The 18,068-nt window shown below is 42.8% G+C and overlaps 1 protein-coding gene and 1 long non-coding RNA gene across 26 annotated transcripts in view; one reads left to right on the forward strand and one right to left on the reverse strand.

The window, feature by feature from the left end:
• KCNMA1 (potassium calcium-activated channel subfamily M alpha 1) overlaps window positions 1-18,068 on the reverse strand; it is a 770,960-nt gene that overhangs the window by 78,339 nt on the left and 674,553 nt on the right. For all 25 annotated transcript variants that reach the window (XM_030799216.1, XM_012502971.2, XM_012502968.2 and 22 more), the window contains 2 exons: window positions 7,433-7,556; window positions 2,823-3,047 (listed from right to left, as the gene is read on the reverse strand). In XM_030799216.1, the coding sequence (XP_030655076.1) occupies window positions 2,823-3,047; window positions 7,433-7,556 (349 nt within the window). The remainder of the gene's footprint in view (window positions 1-2,822; window positions 3,048-7,432; window positions 7,557-18,068) is intronic.
• Window positions 1-18,068, forward strand: part of LOC105739015 — a 97,064-nt gene that overhangs the window by 59,869 nt on the left and 19,127 nt on the right. The gene's annotated exons all lie outside the window — the stretch shown is intronic.

Genomic DNA, 18,068 nt, shown 5'->3' on the forward strand with positions numbered 1-18,068 from the left:
GAGAACGCCCTCTTCTCCTGTGATTTCTTGGTACAAAACAAGTCCAACCAACTTCCTGAATCATTTTGCCAGTGCATAAGCTTCAATTGCTTGCATCCATATTCTTTTAATTTTCACCTTGTAGGGAAGCCAGCCGTAATTGTGATATAAGATGATCCCTGTGCAGTTGTACACAAGTGATTTCAAACTACAAGAAATACAAATGACATACATAGAAATCGCTTATGTTTCTCTGGGCTGGCCCTATGGGCAGGGTACTGTTTAACCAATAAACTCTGTGAAGACATAGGTGAAGGCCGATTTTGTGAAAATCTATTGTGCTTGAGTATGTTAAATTTCAGAGGGTTTGAAAGGACCTGCAAAGATGACAGTTCATTCATATATATGAAGACAGATGAGTGAATGTGTACAAGGGCACACAGAGCCGGGTGCGGTGGCTGATGCCTGTAATCCCAGCACTTTGGGAGGCCGAGGTGGGTGGATCACCTGAGGTCAGGAGTTTGCGACCATCCTGGCCAACATGGTGAAACCCTGTCTCTACTGAAAATACAAAAAAAAATAGCCAGGCATGGTGGTGCACGCCTGTAAACCCAGCTACTCAGGAGGCTGAGGCAGGAGAATCACTTGAACCCAGGAGGTGAAGGTTGCAGTGAGCCGAGATCATGCCATTGCACTCCAGCCTGGGCAACAAGAGTGAAACCCGGTCTCAAAACAAAAAACCAAACAAACAAACAAAAACAAACAAAAAAAAGGTCATACAGGAGGAAACACTCACAAACACACAAAACACACACACAAATACCAAATATCACACATATACCCATCTCTCTACACACACATACACACACAGACTCATGTATCCTGGTAAAATAATAAACCCTTTACAAAGACACTTTTAGAGGTCAGGGGACTATGTGGAGGAGCACATGATAGAAAGATAGCCATGGAAGGCCGGGCGCGGTGGCTCACACTTATAATCCCAGCACTTTGGGAGGCCGAGGCGGGCGGATCACGAGGTCAGGAGATCGAGACCACGGTGAAACCCCGTCTCTACTAAAAATACAAAAAGTTAGCCGGGCGTGGTGGCGGGCACCTGTAGTCCCAGCTACTCGGAGAGGCTGAGGCAGGAGAATGGTGTGAACCCGGGAGGCGGAGCTTGCAGTGAGCCGAGGTCGCGCCACTGCACTCCAGCCTGGGTGACAGAGCGAGACTCCGTCTCAAAAAAAAAAAAAAAAAAAAAAAGAAAGCCATGGAATCATATAATCAACTCGATCATATTTCTGGAATTAGCAAAGTATGTATATGCTTATGCTCTCCTCTGTGTATGACTGTTTGTTTATAGGTAACTATTTTCAATTTCCTGTGCTCACTAAGGCAGTGGGTTTTTGGCCCAGCATCCAAAAGATAACTGTCTGATCTTTTTCTCACTCCTTTAAATATTTATTGAGTCCCTATTGTGCCAGGCATTATGTAAAGACACATGGTGGCATCTAACGAGTAACAAGTACTACTTGTGGATAGATTCTTACGTGTTCTTTAATGAATTATATTACTTGGCTCTTTTCCCCCACATTTCTGAGGTTTTGGAAGCTGATAACAGAAATAATAGATTTTAGCTTTGTAAGTGGGAAAAAAACCCAGACTTTGACATGTAGAGAACTCCATGTTCCTCAGTTTTTGTTTTTGTTTTTGTTTGAGGCAGGGTCTTGTTCTGTTGCCCAGGCTGGAGTGCAGTGGTGCTTTCATAGCCCACTACAGCCTCCACCTCTCAGGCTCAAGTGATCCTCCCAACTCAGCCTCTCAAGTAGCTGGAACTACAAGCACACACCACCACATCAGGCTAATTTTTTTTAACTTTTTGTAGAGAAGAGGTCTCACCATGTTGCCCAGGCTGCTCATGAACTCCTGAGCTTAAGTGGTCCTCCTGCCTCAGCATCCCAAAATGCAGGGATTACAGGGATTAGCCACTGCACCCGGCCCCTGTTTCTCAGTTTTAGGGATGTGAACTTACAAGACAAATGTTTGGAGGATAAGTGAGATTTGCATGAATTTGTGATGTGGAGAATTACATCAAATGTTGAAATGCATAATTCTCTACAATGTTTTGAGAGTTTGTGGACTATGCATTCATTATGATTAAGAAGTAGTTAATTACATGACTCCTAAATCCCATATCCTCACACTAAATTGTGGAGTCCCAGACTATTTTTTCAGACTGAAGTCCTAATGTTTTGCAGTCAAGAATATCATGCACACATGCACACATGGACACACACACACACAAACACAACCATGAACACATTGCTGGACTTCTAAATGAACAGGGGTTAGGGGCTGAGATGCAGAAGGAGTTGGCCTTCTGTACAGCAGAAATAAAGAACTCTGTTATTTGCATTTATTTAGTTAAAAACAGAAGGTGGCACAGATCAAGGTTTCTTCAAGCATTAAAAATGCCATAAGTATAATGCTATAAATAGTTCTATAAGCAAATCCTTACTATAAACATCATAATATAACAATGCTCTAGGTTTTGTATAGGCAGGAGCGAGAGAGTGTTTAGACACTGATATGGTTAATATACTTGATACAAGCTAAACTTCATCCCTGATGAGGGACTGAACTTGGCTGCAAATTCCTTTTAATAAGGTCTCCCAGGGTTTGGATTTTCCTTGACAGAGCATAGGGGAAGTGCTGAGTCCTCAGGCCCATACCCAGATGAAGAAGCACGGGCATGATCAAAGCTACAACTATTATATCCATCCGGGATTTTCTTATGTGAATGAAAAGAAGAAAAGGCATCAATAATGTGACCTTGGACTTACGGGCAATATGGACACTTTGGGGAAGTTATGAAGTGTCTCCCATTCCCGCTTGAGGTACTCAATAGAGCCCACAAACACAATGTGCTTAAGCTCGTGGTAATGAAAGTTGCTGGCACGGAGCGGCATCACCAGGTTCCGGAGGCCGATCAGGGCTGAGCTGACATCGCCAAAGATGCAGACCACGACATGGCCACTCAGGACGGTCATGGCAGCTTCACTTCGAGTCTACAACAGGGAGAAGTGGGTAAGAGTCAGAGAGAAGACTGCATAGGGCTGTCGTAAGGAGTGAAAAAAATCATTTGTGCAAAGAATCAAACAAATATTTGCTGAGAGCTTACTATGTGCTATTATTTTTATTTCATCAATGTTATATATGTGCCTTATAGAGCTATAATTTGAGCATGTGTATATGTATTATATTTTTGTAATAAATCTATCCAAATGTATAGCCATACACATTGCTACCTTCTTTGACAAAAGATTTAAGAAAGATATGCCATAAATACGTGTGAGCAGATCTTCATAATAACTTTCAGGAGGTAAAATAAAAAGGAAAAGGAATATTTATGCTGTTTGGAAAGAGAAGTCTTAGTTTCCATGAAACTGTTGATTAAATGAGCTGCCTTTTCTGGCTTGCTTGCTGAGATGATGACAAAATGGTCAGATGCCTGCACTGGGCTCAGTTGGAGAAATTTGAGTTTGGAATTCTAGACTTATCAGTGAGATGTCCACGCATCAGCAGGTAGAACATGCTACCTAAAGCCAGGAGTGGAAAACTATGACCCACAGGCCAAATCTGGCCCACTACATTCTTTTGTATGTTCAGTGAGCTAAAAGTGGTTTTTGTGATTCAAAATGGTTGAAAAAAAATCAAAAGAAGACTTTTTCATAATCTGTGAAAATTACATAAAGTTCAAATTCCCATAAAGTTGTATTGGAATGCAGCCATGCTCATACATTTAGGTATTGCCTATGGCTGCTTTCATGCTACAACAGCAGAGCTGATCAGTAGCAACAGAGATCTTATACCCTGAAAAACCTAAATTATTCATTATATGACTTATTACAGAAAAAGTTTGCTGACCCCTGTCCAATGCTGCCTTGGAGTTTCCAGGGACATTTCTGGAGGGGCCTGTTTTGCTTAAATCATTCAGAGAAAAGATCTCCCCAAATAGTCATTACAAGGGGCTAGAGAGAGATTAGTAAGAGCAACAGGCCAGTGTCTTCTTCCAACTCCAAACCTCTATCTACAAAGGAGATAAATGAAAGAACACAGTCACTCTATTAGAGGAGAACCCCAACTTCCCAGGAAATACAAATGTTTAGTCACTGCCGGTCCTTTGATTCACTGAGCTAGTGAAGCCAGGAGGCCAGCTGTGGACCTTTCTCTGACTCTCCTTCTGGTCCAATGCCTCCCATCCCTGTCCACCCACTGCATGCCTGGATGGCCCCATGTGGCTTACAATGCTTTGGGCGAGGCATATTAATGTCCACTGTACATATCAAACGGTGCTTGATTTAATCTCTGGAATTGACCGCTGCATTGATTGTATAAATGCCAATATTGCAATTCATGACAATGTCAGGGTTATTACAGTAACCCCCAAGGAGAGGAGGAAACTAGCTTTCACCCCCTGATCGTTAGAATAAAGCAGGGGCTGTCACCATTATTGGTTTCCCTCTGCAATAGTCCAGGGAAACCGGAGACACAAGCTATAAGAAATGCCTTAGAAACTGTGACCAAGGAAGACCCACTGGGGAGCTCACATCACATATCCCCACTTCCTGCAGAAGACCTGGAGTTAGTTATCTGGGCCGCACGGAAGTGCAAGTGCCTGGGTGCCACCAGCAGACAGCCAACCAGTCTATAACACACTGTTATGTGATGGGGCTCCTAATTATTTTTAATTGGCCAGGTCACCTGGGAGGCTAGCTCCCTTCAACAAGCCAGAGGAATATAAACTGGGCCCAGGGTGGAAGTGAATTCTAGAATAGGGAGGTGGGGAAGGCACAGTTAGCCGAATGGCCGAGGCACAGATGCTGACCCCAGGAACTTCGATCTGGGATCAAAACACCCATCCTCAGACTGGCCACAGCTACATCACCCAGAGAACCTTATGAATATCCTAATTCTAGAGCCTCAGCCCTGGTATGTCTGATTCTGCTGGGTTTAAAGCACACTAGAGAGAGAAACTGATCATTTCTCTATGTATCTGGAATTCCCATGCATCCTTCCAGGCCCAACCCAAGCACAACCTGTGTGTATATGATGGGACTTGCCTGGCCCCTTAAACACACCCTAGTCCTTCTGCTCTACATTTCAATAGCATTTTGCACCTCTTACCACTTAGCTTTAAATACACTGTTTCATGGGTTACATTTTATATCTTCTCTCTAATTAATCCAGGAAATTACAATTGGGACTATCTCTTATCTCTTCGAATCCCCAAAGTAGTTAGTTTCCCGTGCCCAGTGGGTACACAACCTCAAAGCATCCTCATGTAGCTGGCCCTACCTGTCATTCTTATGTCCAGCCCAGTGTTACTTTAGAGAGGGCTTCTTGGATCATACTTTCCAGACAGCACCTCCCAGTCTCTTTCTAGCCTACGATGCTGCTTTACTTTTTTCAAAGCATCCTATAAATATCTGAAATGTTATTAAGTACTCATTTGTCTACCTAGAGATAACTCCTCATCCCCCAGCCCCGCCCTGCTAGAATACAAGCTCTGTGAGAGCAGTCGTTGTCAGGGATTGCATCTCCAGTAACTAGAATGGTATGTGGCACATAGTAGGCCTCCTGGAGATGTTTTGTTAAATGATGTTATTTTTCATAGGATAGAAGTAGTAACTCACCTCCTTAAACTTTTTCATGCTGGCAGGAGATGTTGATTGAATATCAGTTGGCATGCATACTACACCAATATCCAGGCAAGTCATTAAAACCCTAGGTCCCAGATAGGGCATCCAGCCTATGACCTGCCACAAGTGGTAACATCAGGCTAAATTTAGGCCACCAGAGCAAAAGTGCCATGAATACATCAGAATGTACATACATGGCTGGGTGCAGTGACTCACGCCTGTAATCCCAGCACTTTGGGAGGCCACAGTTGGTGGATCACGAGCTCAAGAGATTGAGACCATCCTGGCCAACATGGTGAAACCCTGTCTCTACTAAAAATACAAAAAAAACTGGGAGTGGCGGCGTGAACCTATAGTCCCAGCTACTCGGGAGGTTGAGGCAGGAGAATCCCTTGAACCTGGGAGGCAGAGGTTGCAATGAGCTGATAGGGCTCTGCACTCCAGCCTGGTGACAGAGCGAGACTCTGCCTCAAAAAAACAAAACAAAACAAAAAGAATGTACATACGTGAAGCAGCTTTGCGAGTAGAACCATTTGCACTCCTGGTCAGTTGGACAATGGCTGTTTGCTAAGAATTCTGACTTTCCGTGCTCTTGCCTGCAACTTTCCCACCTATGAGACAGCCTCCAGCTTGATATCGTATTGGCTGTTAATGCTCATTTATAATTGAGAACACACATACACATAGATAAAGCATAGGGGAAAGTCCGGTGTGTTAGCATACAAAGCCATTCCGAGGACCCAGAATAGTCCTTGTTTAGGAAGGGTGGTCCTGACATCAGAAATGATAGGATTTTCCTGGCTGACAGAAAGGAACAGACCCATACCAATCTGGGGATTAGAGGCCCAAGGGAGAAAGAACCCTTCCATCTGACTTTCCTGATTATTAATCCATTTTTCATGGATTAGCAAGACAATAAACTGCAGGAAAGCCAATATAGGCACTAAGACCCAAAGCTGCTAATAGAACAAGGGCAGAGAGTAGAATGGATTGTTATCTATGCTGACATTGCTGGGAGAGATTGGGTGAGCCCACTGCTGCTATGAAGATGTTCACAAGCCTTCCACGAAATAGGGCTCTGAGCTCCAGCCTCCCCAAGGGGACTGTAGTTCATTATTGTCATCATTATGTCATGCATCATCATGCATTTGCCTGTCTACAACATGCACTAAGAAAGCTCACAGATGCGCAAGGCTATTATCTGTAAGAATACAAAACATTGCTATAAACCAATAACAATACAGGCAGCATTCAGCTTTCCTCACAGCATTTAATAATAGTAAGAATAAGAGGTAACTTTATTGAGTCATATGTTGGATTTTAATCTTCACTACAGCCCTATGAGTTAGGGTCATTCACATCTCATCTTTTTACAGATAAGAAAACTGAAGTGCAAAAAGTCAAATAAATTACCCAAACCATGCAGCTAATAATTGGTACAGGCAGGCTCTGACACCAGTGCCATGGCCACAGGAATTGTGTTCATACCACCTCCCACCATGCCTTTCCCACAGCAAGTGCTCACCTACTCTTATGAGGAGCCAATATATTCAGAGATTGAAAATTCTGAATATTTCTCATGTTCTGATCAGAGGTCTAGCTGCTTCAATCTATGCTCAGAATTTCAATCATCAAAAATAATTAGGACCAGGGACAGTATTATCCCACTGTCCCACTAGGGAAACCCCATCCCTAGCAAATGTGGTTTGGGGCAGAAGCGGGCAACATCAGATGCACAGTCCCTCACTCACCAGGATGACTTTCTCTATCTCCTTGGGCGCACACCAGTGAAACATCCCAGTAGAGTCATACTTCTTCACATTGGAGTCCATGTTGTCAATCTGATCATTGCCAGGAATTAACAAGGGGTCATGCCTGGGGAGAAAAGGACAGGAAAACCTAAGTGGAAAATGTGATAAATTATAAATGGAAAGTGCCCCCTGAATTACATCTCAGAGGATATGAAAGATGCAGAGGAAGTGGTTGTCACTGAAGGCCATTATTCTGCTTACAGAATCCATCCTTTGAGAGACAACTGCCCCAAACCACCACCCTGCATCTGGAAGTGCAGCTGACCTTTGTCAGGGAGGATTTCTGCCTTTCCTCAGCAACTCTTTTCCTAAATGGTCTTCCTAACATTTTATGGATTCAGCCTCCCTTTTTAAGGCTACCTCACTCCTCTTCCTCTCATTATACCAGCTATTCGATCTCCCCAATGCGCATGCACGCGCGCGCGCACACACACACACACACACACACACACACACACCAAAGGGTTGCTATTAGCCTCGGCAATGAAGAGGAAGGAATAGGAATAGAGCCTCATGCTGACTGACTGGCATGAGGATGGAAAGCCAATTACTCGCTCCTTCTGACTACAACTTCTGACGTGATGCTCTTCGCAGTAAAAGCTTTAACAGGCTGCACTTTAAATATTTTAGCAATTTGCCCAATCAGATTTTGCTCTCCCTGGCTGAAGCCTTTAAAGATTCAGCAGCATGTCACTTCAGAGCAGATTGACTACCAAATGCCCATATCTGGAATACATGATTTCAATACTAAACAACACCCTCTCTCCTTGCCTTGACAACTGTATATGCACTAACCATCCAATGATGCTCCCCGCCACCTTCACCTCCCAACTGCTGCATTCCTTAGATGAGAGCCTCAAGCTCAGATGCATCTTAATAAACTTGTTTCAAATTCTCAGGGCAACATTCACCCTCTATTGCCTTGTTTATTGGTGGAAAAGGAAGATGCTTCCATAAAGGCCTCCCGTATAGTGGGGTTGGCAGAGCCTCACTGACAACCTTAAGAACTGCAATGGAATCAGGCAGGTCTAACAAGCTTATAGCACAATAAATAAGCTCCTGCACCTTGAATCATAGTCAATGTCCATGCTTTTATCCCTGATAGTGATTCAGCACCCCAGGTTTGGGAAGTCATTGTTCCTTCCTGCAAAACTGGCCATATAATTAGGACATTGTCCCGGCTATACTTAACCATTCTTGCAATGAAGCTATCTTTTCTGAGTAATATTGTCAACACAAGACAGAAAACATACATAGGGTCAAATTCCATAAATTTATTGTAAAGTGATTTTACCTTTGGAATTCTATATTTCAACATCAGAGGGTGACTTTTTTTTTTTTTTTGAGACAGAGTCTCGCTCTGCATAGGGTGACTTTTATTTAGTTTTTACTATTTGTCCCTCTGAAATGTCTCTGATACTTCCCACTTATATGTCAAGAGTACAGAGTGGGAGAGCAATCTCTCTTCCATGGCCCAAAAACCTAGGACTAAGCTTTTGGATAACTACCATGACCCTCCAATATGCTCACCACTCCCACATAAGGTGAGAAAACTTTCTCACTGCATTTATTTATGCCTGAGAATTTGCTTTTAGACTACACCAAATGACAAATACTATGTGAAGCAAACTTGCAAAGTTATCTTCAACGAACATGCTAGACTACTACAGGAATATCTGTCATATCTGATCTTAAAAGAAGAACAATCCCACTCCGAGTAGTAGCATCTCAGTGACTGGATTGTTGAGAGGTCTTGAGGTATGTAAACCACCAGGCCATCTTCCAAATACTGAACTTAGTCAAAGATGTTAAGATAAAAAAGCTGATAAGAACTATTTACAGATCAGGGTGAGAGCAAATTTTGAGGGATTTTTTTGTCCTTGAAGAGTCTTTAATAGTTGCATAGATATCTACTAATACTATCTGGAATAGGTAGGTAGACAAAAGCCCTCATGGAGGTTTGAGAAAATGAACCAAATGAACTCTTTCCAGCCCTTGAAGAACATATTTCAGTTGCAAAAGGATATTAGTAGACTTGCCCTGAAGATAGAGAGACAGATTCAAATTCCCTTGCCCTGTTTACTGGTTGGAGAGAAAGTATTACCTCAGGATGACCTGAGACCTGCGCCCAGTGCATTTAGGATTTAAAAGATACTCAGAACTATGTTCCCATAACATCAGCAAGCAAGCAAATGAAACAGCAAGCTGGCAGAAAACAAACACTTTTAGAAAATATGTGCCTTGGGGAAGAGGAGATACATTTTGGTTTGATATATTTGATCCTTTCTGGGAAGGAGTCAGACGCTGGTAACAGTGGCCTACAACTTTCATCCAGAAAAGCAAATAAGCAACTCTGATGATCAATCGCCCTTCAATAAAAAGAAAAAAGACAGCTAATGTCAAGCTTCATTAACTGGGGTAGAGGTTTCTAGAAACCAGGCATAATTTGACACTGGAGCTACAAGCCATGATTTGCACTGGAACATCCAGAGGCATCCAGGAAGTCTTAGAGGTATGCCACGCTACACTCTACTCCCCACACATCTCTCAGCCTGGCCTGGACCATTTAAATATAAACAATACAGGATTTCCTCCAAAGAGACTGACCTGGGGAACATCAAAAACCTCCCAGAACAAAGACATTACCCTCTCTGACCAGCATGGTACCTGGAATTCTAACTTTAGTTTATTGAATCAGTAAAGCAACCAAGAAGCAGTAAAGCAACCAATTGAATCAGTAAAGCAACCAATAAGAATCCCCTATTCTGAGCATGGAATGGAGGCTATAGTAATGATTAAGATAAAGTCCCTAGTCAAAGAGAGGTCCACAAGATAGCAGGAGAAAAAAAAAAATACACACCAATAGTTCAATAGTTATGGTACCTTGTGGCAAGTGTTACAGCAAAGCACAAGGTGATATGAGAATACCAAGAAAAAAGCTGTTCATATCCTGGTATTTGGGTAGCATTAAGGAAGGTTTTGCAAAGAAAGTAGCATTTGGGCCAGGCGCGGTGGCTCACGCCTGTAATCCCAGCACTTTGGGAGGCCGAGGCGGGCGGATCATGAGGTCAGGAGATCGTGTCCATCCTGGCTAACACAGTGAAACCCCGTCTCCAATAAAAATACAAAAAAATTAGCCAGGCGTGGTGGCGGGCGCCTGTAGTACCAGCTACTCTACTCGGGAGGCTGAGGCAGGAGAATGGGGTGAACCCAGGAGGCGGAGCTTGCAGTGAGCCGAGATCATGCCACTGCATTCCAGCCTGGGCAACAGAGCGAGACTCCGTCTCAAAAAAAAAAAAAAAAAAGTAGCATTTGATCTGAACCATGAGAAATGAAGAGGAATCTCAGCATGTTGCAGTGTTGATCCACTAATAGCCAGTAGGACCCACTCAGAGAATTGAGGCCCAAATGAAAAGGGCCAAATAATGGCACCTAAAACCATGGCTGAAGATGCCAGATACTATACCACCCAACCTAAGGTACAGAAGACCCAGACCAGGCCTTCCAGCTGTCTCCAGATGTGCAATGACAGTCAAGTAGAAGATGGATTAAACTGATTGAGTATGACTGATTGACAGCAGACTAAGAATGATGCATGGAGATTTAGAGAGAACAAAAATCATGTTTCCAAAAAAGGAAGAGTGTTAAAAAAATTGAAAGTAATTCAAAAATGAAATGAGTTGTTGCCCAAGACAGTGGGTTTTCTATCATTGAGACATTCCAGAAGAGCAAGGGATACAGTGAGGATATGCATATAAAGGTTGGGCGAGCCTAGAAGATCCTGAAGGTTTGAAGTACTGTGCTGTCATTGGAGAAAGACACAGCTAGAAGAATTTTGAAAGTACTGGACCATTGTTGGATATCAGAAGGCTGGAGAGCCCTGAGTAGGTGAAGAAAGGCTGCTAGAATGAAGATGAGAGGTAAGCAGCGTGGGAGAGGGATTAATTTATGGCTCTAGTAAGGGCCAGCACTGTTACGCACTCATTGGATTTCACAGTCTGGGAGTAAGCTGGGAACACAATTCGTTCCAGCAACAACAGAGTCTGTAACTGTTTCTGGCCAGACAGTATAAATTTCTTTACCATGGCTGTTCCTGTAGTAATTTCAAGTGCCTTAGGCTGGCTTATGCTGCAGAGAGATCTCTGGAACAGGTGGAGAGTGGACAGTCAGTTGTCCACAGAGACTAACTCAAAGTTTCTAAAGCTTCTATTACTAGAAGAAAGTCCAAGCATTTGCCATTGAGCACACCAGTCAACACTGCTGTGATCCAGGGAGCCCCAGAGGAATTGGGCAGTTTGTTGTATGGAAAGGAGGGTCATGAGAAATCTCCCTGAACAAGGGATCCCAACATCTCCAGTTTGCAAAGTGATAGAAACCCACTTCCAAAGCCTCTCCCACAACTCCTCAAAGACCAGTTAGTTGAAATCAAGGACCAGGATTAGATATTGTCTTTCACATCATAATGACATTACCTAAGTCTTCCACTCACAAAGTAATTTTCGATTTCCCTAAAAGGCACCATAATTAATTCAAGGCTCACTTGTCACTTGCGACTTAGCCAATGTACATGCCCTATTTTAGGGTAATAGAAACTCTATGATGTGAGGTATATCTGCTGTTTCATTTTTGTAGGCTGAACTGTGTTCTCTCCCAAATTTTTATGTGAAGTCTTAATCCCCAGTACCTCAGAATGTGACTGTATTTTGAAATATGGTCTTTAAAGAAGTAATTAAGTTAAAATTGGGTCATTGGGGTGAGTTCTGATCCAACAGGACTGGTGTCCTTAAAAGAAGAGGAAATTTGGGCCAGCTTTTCCACAGGAGGGAAGATCATGTGAAGACAGAGGGAAAAGACAGAGATCTGCAAGCCAAGAAGAGAGGCCTGGAACAGATCCTTCCCTCAGTACCCTTGGGAGGAACCAACCCTCCCAGACTTTCATCTCAGACATCTAGCCACCAGAACTGTGAGAAGCTCTGTTGTTTAAGACACTGGGTCTGTGATACTTGATTACAGCATTCCTAGAAAATTAACACAATAGCCCACCTTGAAGAAAAACAGGCACAATATATCAGATATCCCTCAGCTGAAGGCCCCCGGCTGCGTTCTTGAATCTTAAGTTTTTCTTGTCCATTTAAGGGGTGGGGGGAAGCATCCTGCCATTGTTTCAGGAATACATAGACATACATATGTAATACCCAGTGTCTCCTCTAAAGGTTTTGGGCCAATATCCCTCCCCTCTCCAACCACCTTCTCTACCCCACCACCAACATACAGGCATGTTAGATGTGCTCTGCCAGAGTGGTAACTTCTCTCTGTCTTTAACTTAGACATGCATTTGAGGATCAATGCCAATGACAGCCCAGCTTAAAGCAAAGAGGAAGCCTGAACACTAGCCAGCTAATTTGAGCAGTCTGACTTATAGAGTCCATCTCCAAATGGAGTGTTCAGGGGTTGATACCACTAAGGGCGGGAAACCACCTATTTCCTTAGTGACAGTATACCATAGTGGTTAAGCGCCCTGGCTCCAGAGCCAAAATGTCTGTCTTCAAGGCTTGGCTCACCTATTACTTGCTAAGTTGTACATTGCCTTAGTTTCTTCATCTGTAAAATGGGAATGTTAATCATTAGCATTATTCAATGGATTCCATTTGAGGATTACATGAGTAAAGATATTTTATGCCCTGAATATAGCATCTGACCTAGAGCATGTCCTCAAGAAGTGTTAACTAGTCTTATGATTATCATCCTTTATACTTTGCTTAGGACCCACTCATGTATTACTAGCTCTGATTATGGTGAAAGGAGGCAGGAAAGGGAGAGCAGTTCAATAATAAAGATATAGAGCTACTGCTATTATTTCTACTACTGCTACTACTGTTACTACTACTATTGCTGCTACTAGTACTATTACCATTGTTGTTACTATGATGAATAGCTGCCATGAGTCCAACCCTTCCAAATGTTGATGCACTAAAACTTTTACCTACATTTTATGATTTGCTACTCACAAGAACACCTGTAGGTAATTTCTGTTATTATCGAGTTCTGTGTATACATGGGAAACAGAATAGATAAGTAACATGCTCAGGTGGCACAGCCAGTGAGAGGAGAGGCAAAGCCTTAACAAAAAGGTCTACTTGGCTGAAGGCCAGCGCTGCTGGGTGCCCACCTCATACCGTTCCACTTTAAGGAGGCAGCCATATCTTGTTCATTCTCCATCAAAACACCCCAAGTTGCAGTGCTCTAAGCAGCCAAGAAAGGGAAACCAGCATCGCAGGCATTTACAAAATGCACCACTTATGTGAATGATTAGTAGAAATTCACCCCATAACCCTTGCATCTCAGCTCACCCTCCAATGTCCACAGCTAGAAATTCAGCGTGCCTAAAGTCTAATAAGGAATACAGGCATGGCCAAGTACGGTGGCTCATGCCTGTAATTTCAGCACTTTGGAGGGCTGAGGTGGGCAGATCACCTGAGCTCAGGAGTTTGAGACAGGTCTAGGCAACATGGTAAAACCCCATCTCTACAAAAAATATAAAAATTAGCCAGGTAGATGGTGCACGCCTGCAGTCCCAGGTACTCAGGAGGCTGAGGCACGAGAATCGCTTGAACCCAGGAGGTTGAGGCTGCCAGTGAGCCGAGATCACACTACTGCACTCCAGCCCAGCAACGCAGCCAGACTCTGTCTAAAAAAAAAAAAAAGAACATAGGCATACCTCATTTTATTCAACTTTGCTGTATTACACTTTGCAGATATTATGGTTTTTTTGTTTTATAAATTGAAGGTTTATTTTTCCATTGCTAGAGCACAGGCAGAGTAGATTTCACATAATTCTTAAGGCCTATGGGATTTTCAGAATGGTAAATGAGCTTTGACTTCAACTTAAAGTCACCAGCTGCATTAGTTCCAACAAGAATCAGCCTGTCCTTTGAAGCTTTGAAGTCAGGCATTTACATCTGTTTACAGCATGATATACTGAATATTTTAATCCTGCTGTTGGGACCTACTGCTCAGAGAAAAAGATTTCTTTCAAGATGTTACTGCTCACTGATAATGCACCCAATTATTCAAGAGCTCTGATGGAGATGTATAACATGAATGTTATTTCCATACCTGCTAGAACAACAACCATTCTGTAGCCCATGGATCAAGGGGTAATTTTGATTTTCAAGACTTATTACTTAAGAAATATATTTAATAAGCTATCACTGCCATAGTGATTCCTTTGATGAATCTGGGCAAAATAAATTGAAAACCTTCTGAAAAAGAATCGCCACTCTAGATGCTAATAAGAATATTAGTGATTCATGGGAGGAGGTCAAAATATCAACAGGAGTTTGGAAGAAGTGAATTCCAACCCTCATGGATGACTTTGAGGGCTTTAAGACTTCAGTGGAGGAAGTAACAGCAGATGTGGTGGAAAAAGTAAGAGAAATAGAATTAGAAGTGGAGCCTGAACATGTGACTGAATTGCTGCAAACTCATGATCAAACTTGAACATATGAGGAGCTGCTTCTTAAGGGTTAGCAAAGAAAGTGGTCTCTTGAGATGGAAGCTACTCCTGGTGAAGATTCTGTGAGCACTGTTGAAATGACAACAAAGGATTTAGAATAGTACATAAACTTAGTTGATGAAGCAGCGGCAGAGTATGAAAGGATTGACTCCAATTTTGAAAGCAGTTCTACTCTGGGTAAAATGCTATCCAACAGCATCACATGCTACAGAGAAATCTTTTGTCAAAGGAAGAGTCAGTCGATGCAGCAATCTTCATTGTTGTCTTATTTTAAGAAATTGTCACAGCCACCACAATCTTCAGCTACCACCTCCCTGATCAGACAGCAGCCATCAACACTGAGGCGAGATCCTCTCCCAGAAAGAAGATTAAAACTCACTGATGACTCAGGTGATTACTAGCATTTTTTTAGGAGTAAATTATTTTAATGAAGGTATGTACATACTTAATAGACTACAGAAGAGTGTAAACCTAACTTTTATATGCACTAGAAAACAAAAAAAAAATGTGTGTTACTTGCTTTATTGCGATATTCACTTTGTTGTGGTGGTCTGGAACTGAGCCTGCAATATCTCTGAGGTGTGTCTGCAAAAGATCTTTGTTTTGAGGATTTGCAGAGCAAGAAATGCCACTTGGCATCAATTAATCTCAGGAAGCGAACTAAATGCCCTGCTACAACAGAAACAGAAAAAGCTCGCCTTGAAGACAACAACCTAAAGCAAAACCACAAATCCCTTTTCTAGCAAGCCTGCTCTGAGGAAGCTGATATCATATTTTAAAGTGCACAATTTCCCTTACAGGCAAAGACAGCAAATCCCAGTTCCTTCTGTGGCACTGGGTTCAACGCTGGACTTCAGAAATTTACATGAAAGTACAAATAACCAGCCAAACACACACAAATGTTATGAAAAAGGAAAGTTACAAAATGGCTAGAAAATTGCATTCTTTTCTCTGCTTGATTTTCAAGGCCTCGTGTCTTATCACACGATAAGGCCTTTTCTGTCATTATGAGCATCCCACCCAAATTAAGCACATCCTACCGTGGTCTCCCTGGGAGATGAGTGGCTTGATTAAAAGGAGGTGAATTTCTCATCTCCCCACAGACCTTTTATCTGAGCTGCAAATACTGACTTTATTGAGCATCTATTATGTAAGGCACCGTGACCGGGCTAACAAGACATTTCTCAGGCTTCATAGTTTGGCTCAAGTGTTCCTCAAAAAGCCATCATCCTGAACAGCCAGAGAGACTGAAGTTACTTTCCCTTCCTAGGAACTTCTAGAGATGCTCCTTCGGCGACAATAATTTCCATGTCTGTTTTATCCATTAGATGGTGAACTATTTAGGGGCAGGGATCTATTTTGCTCTTCCATGTATTTCCAGAATCCAGCAGAGGATGCAATCAAACTAACAAAAGGTACTGATGAATCATCTCTAGTCCCCGAACACTCTTCAGGCAGTCAACAGAGACTCAGCAACCTTTCATGGAGATCCAAAACATGTGCAGTGAGAACCCATTTACCTTTGATATCTTGCAGCAATTTGTTTTTGAACAATCAGGGTTCTTGCATCATTTTTCATTTACAGGGACTGTGTATGAATTAGGACACAGAACATTTGCTATAAAAAGGGCATTGTGATGTGAAGGACAACCCGAAATTATGTCTCTAACCAGTCAAGGCTGCCTGAAGTTCGCCTGGAGCCAGCTGCTGTAACTAATCAGCAGGGAGGACTCATGATGTCAACAGTGGTCAGACAGATGTTCTTAATTAAGCAACTATTTGGTTCTCCAGTGCAAAGTCTGAACACTTCTTAGAGATGGGCCCCTATCACTTCAAGCTCCTCTCACTGTTCTGATTCTTCAAAAGAGTGGTTCTCAAAGTGTGGCCCAGACCAGCCACATCAGCATCACCTGGAAGTTTGACAGAAATGCAAATTTCCAATCCCCAGACCAGATCTGCTGAATTAGACTGTGTAGGGCAGTGGCCCAGCAAGCTATATTTTAACAAAGCCCTCCAGGTGATTCTGACACCTGCTAAAGTATAAGAACCACCACTATAAAGTTTTGTCCAGATGGAGAATCTATATGGCTTGAGTAAATCCTACCCAAGTTAGCAATTGTCAACAACACACAGATTATGAGGCTGTAGTTCTATTCAGCAAAGCCAGGACTACAGCTAGGCAAGGGAGGTGCCTAGGGTGCAAAACTGAAGGAGGCGCCTCATATTCTGGGTGCCTACTCTGATTCTCTGTGACCCTGTGGAACTCGAGGCATTGTGTCAACACTTGATTCTTGATGGGGATTTACTGACTAGATGCTGCACTAATGACTCTCTCTTGCTGACTTCTCTTCCCATGAGCTAATCAGCAAATAAATTTAAACAAGCAAATTAAATACTAGTCCTCGCAAAGTGCAATACTTACAATTCAGTGTTCTACCCTTCTTTAACAACATGGTATCTAGTCGCTAAGACCTTGAGCACAATGTTCAAGAATATCAGACCACACAGGTGTGTCTCAGCCTGTGTCAGACACAGAAGGCTGGATTAGGTCTTAGGTGGTGTCCTCAAAAGGGCTCATAGTTGGGTGTTCAGCACCATAAGTGGTTCCAACTGGATCTGCCTCATTCTTGGGTGCCTTGGCTCCTGGGTGATTACTATTTCCTGATACTTCTTGAGGATTTGCAGAGCAAATCCTGACTCCTGCCTTAACTCATCCTTCAACAGGGCTTCCACTCTCCTGATAATGATCATCACCCCGAGACACCACTGCTCAGCACTCTCTCCCCATCTCCCACTTGATGGCCATCCCTGGAGCCCCACTGACAAAACTCTCAGGTCAGGCTCTAGCCACTCTGGCAGAACTAGGGTCCTTTTCAATTTCTCTGCATCTATCTACTTGCATTATTTTCCCTGCTGCCACCTAAGATGTCATCTCGTGTTAGGCAGCCAGCATTCTCAGAAGAAGGAAATTGTTGCCTTTATGTTTGGGAGACAGCCTGGGAGAACCAACATGTTCATCAGTCCTAGAGGAGGTTGTACAAGATGCTCTTGACACAAGAA

This window comes from Nomascus leucogenys, chromosome 18 (assembly GCF_006542625.1).
Source record: "Nomascus leucogenys isolate Asia chromosome 18, Asia_NLE_v1, whole genome shotgun sequence".
NCBI lineage: Eukaryota > Metazoa > Chordata > Mammalia > Primates > Hylobatidae > Nomascus > Nomascus leucogenys.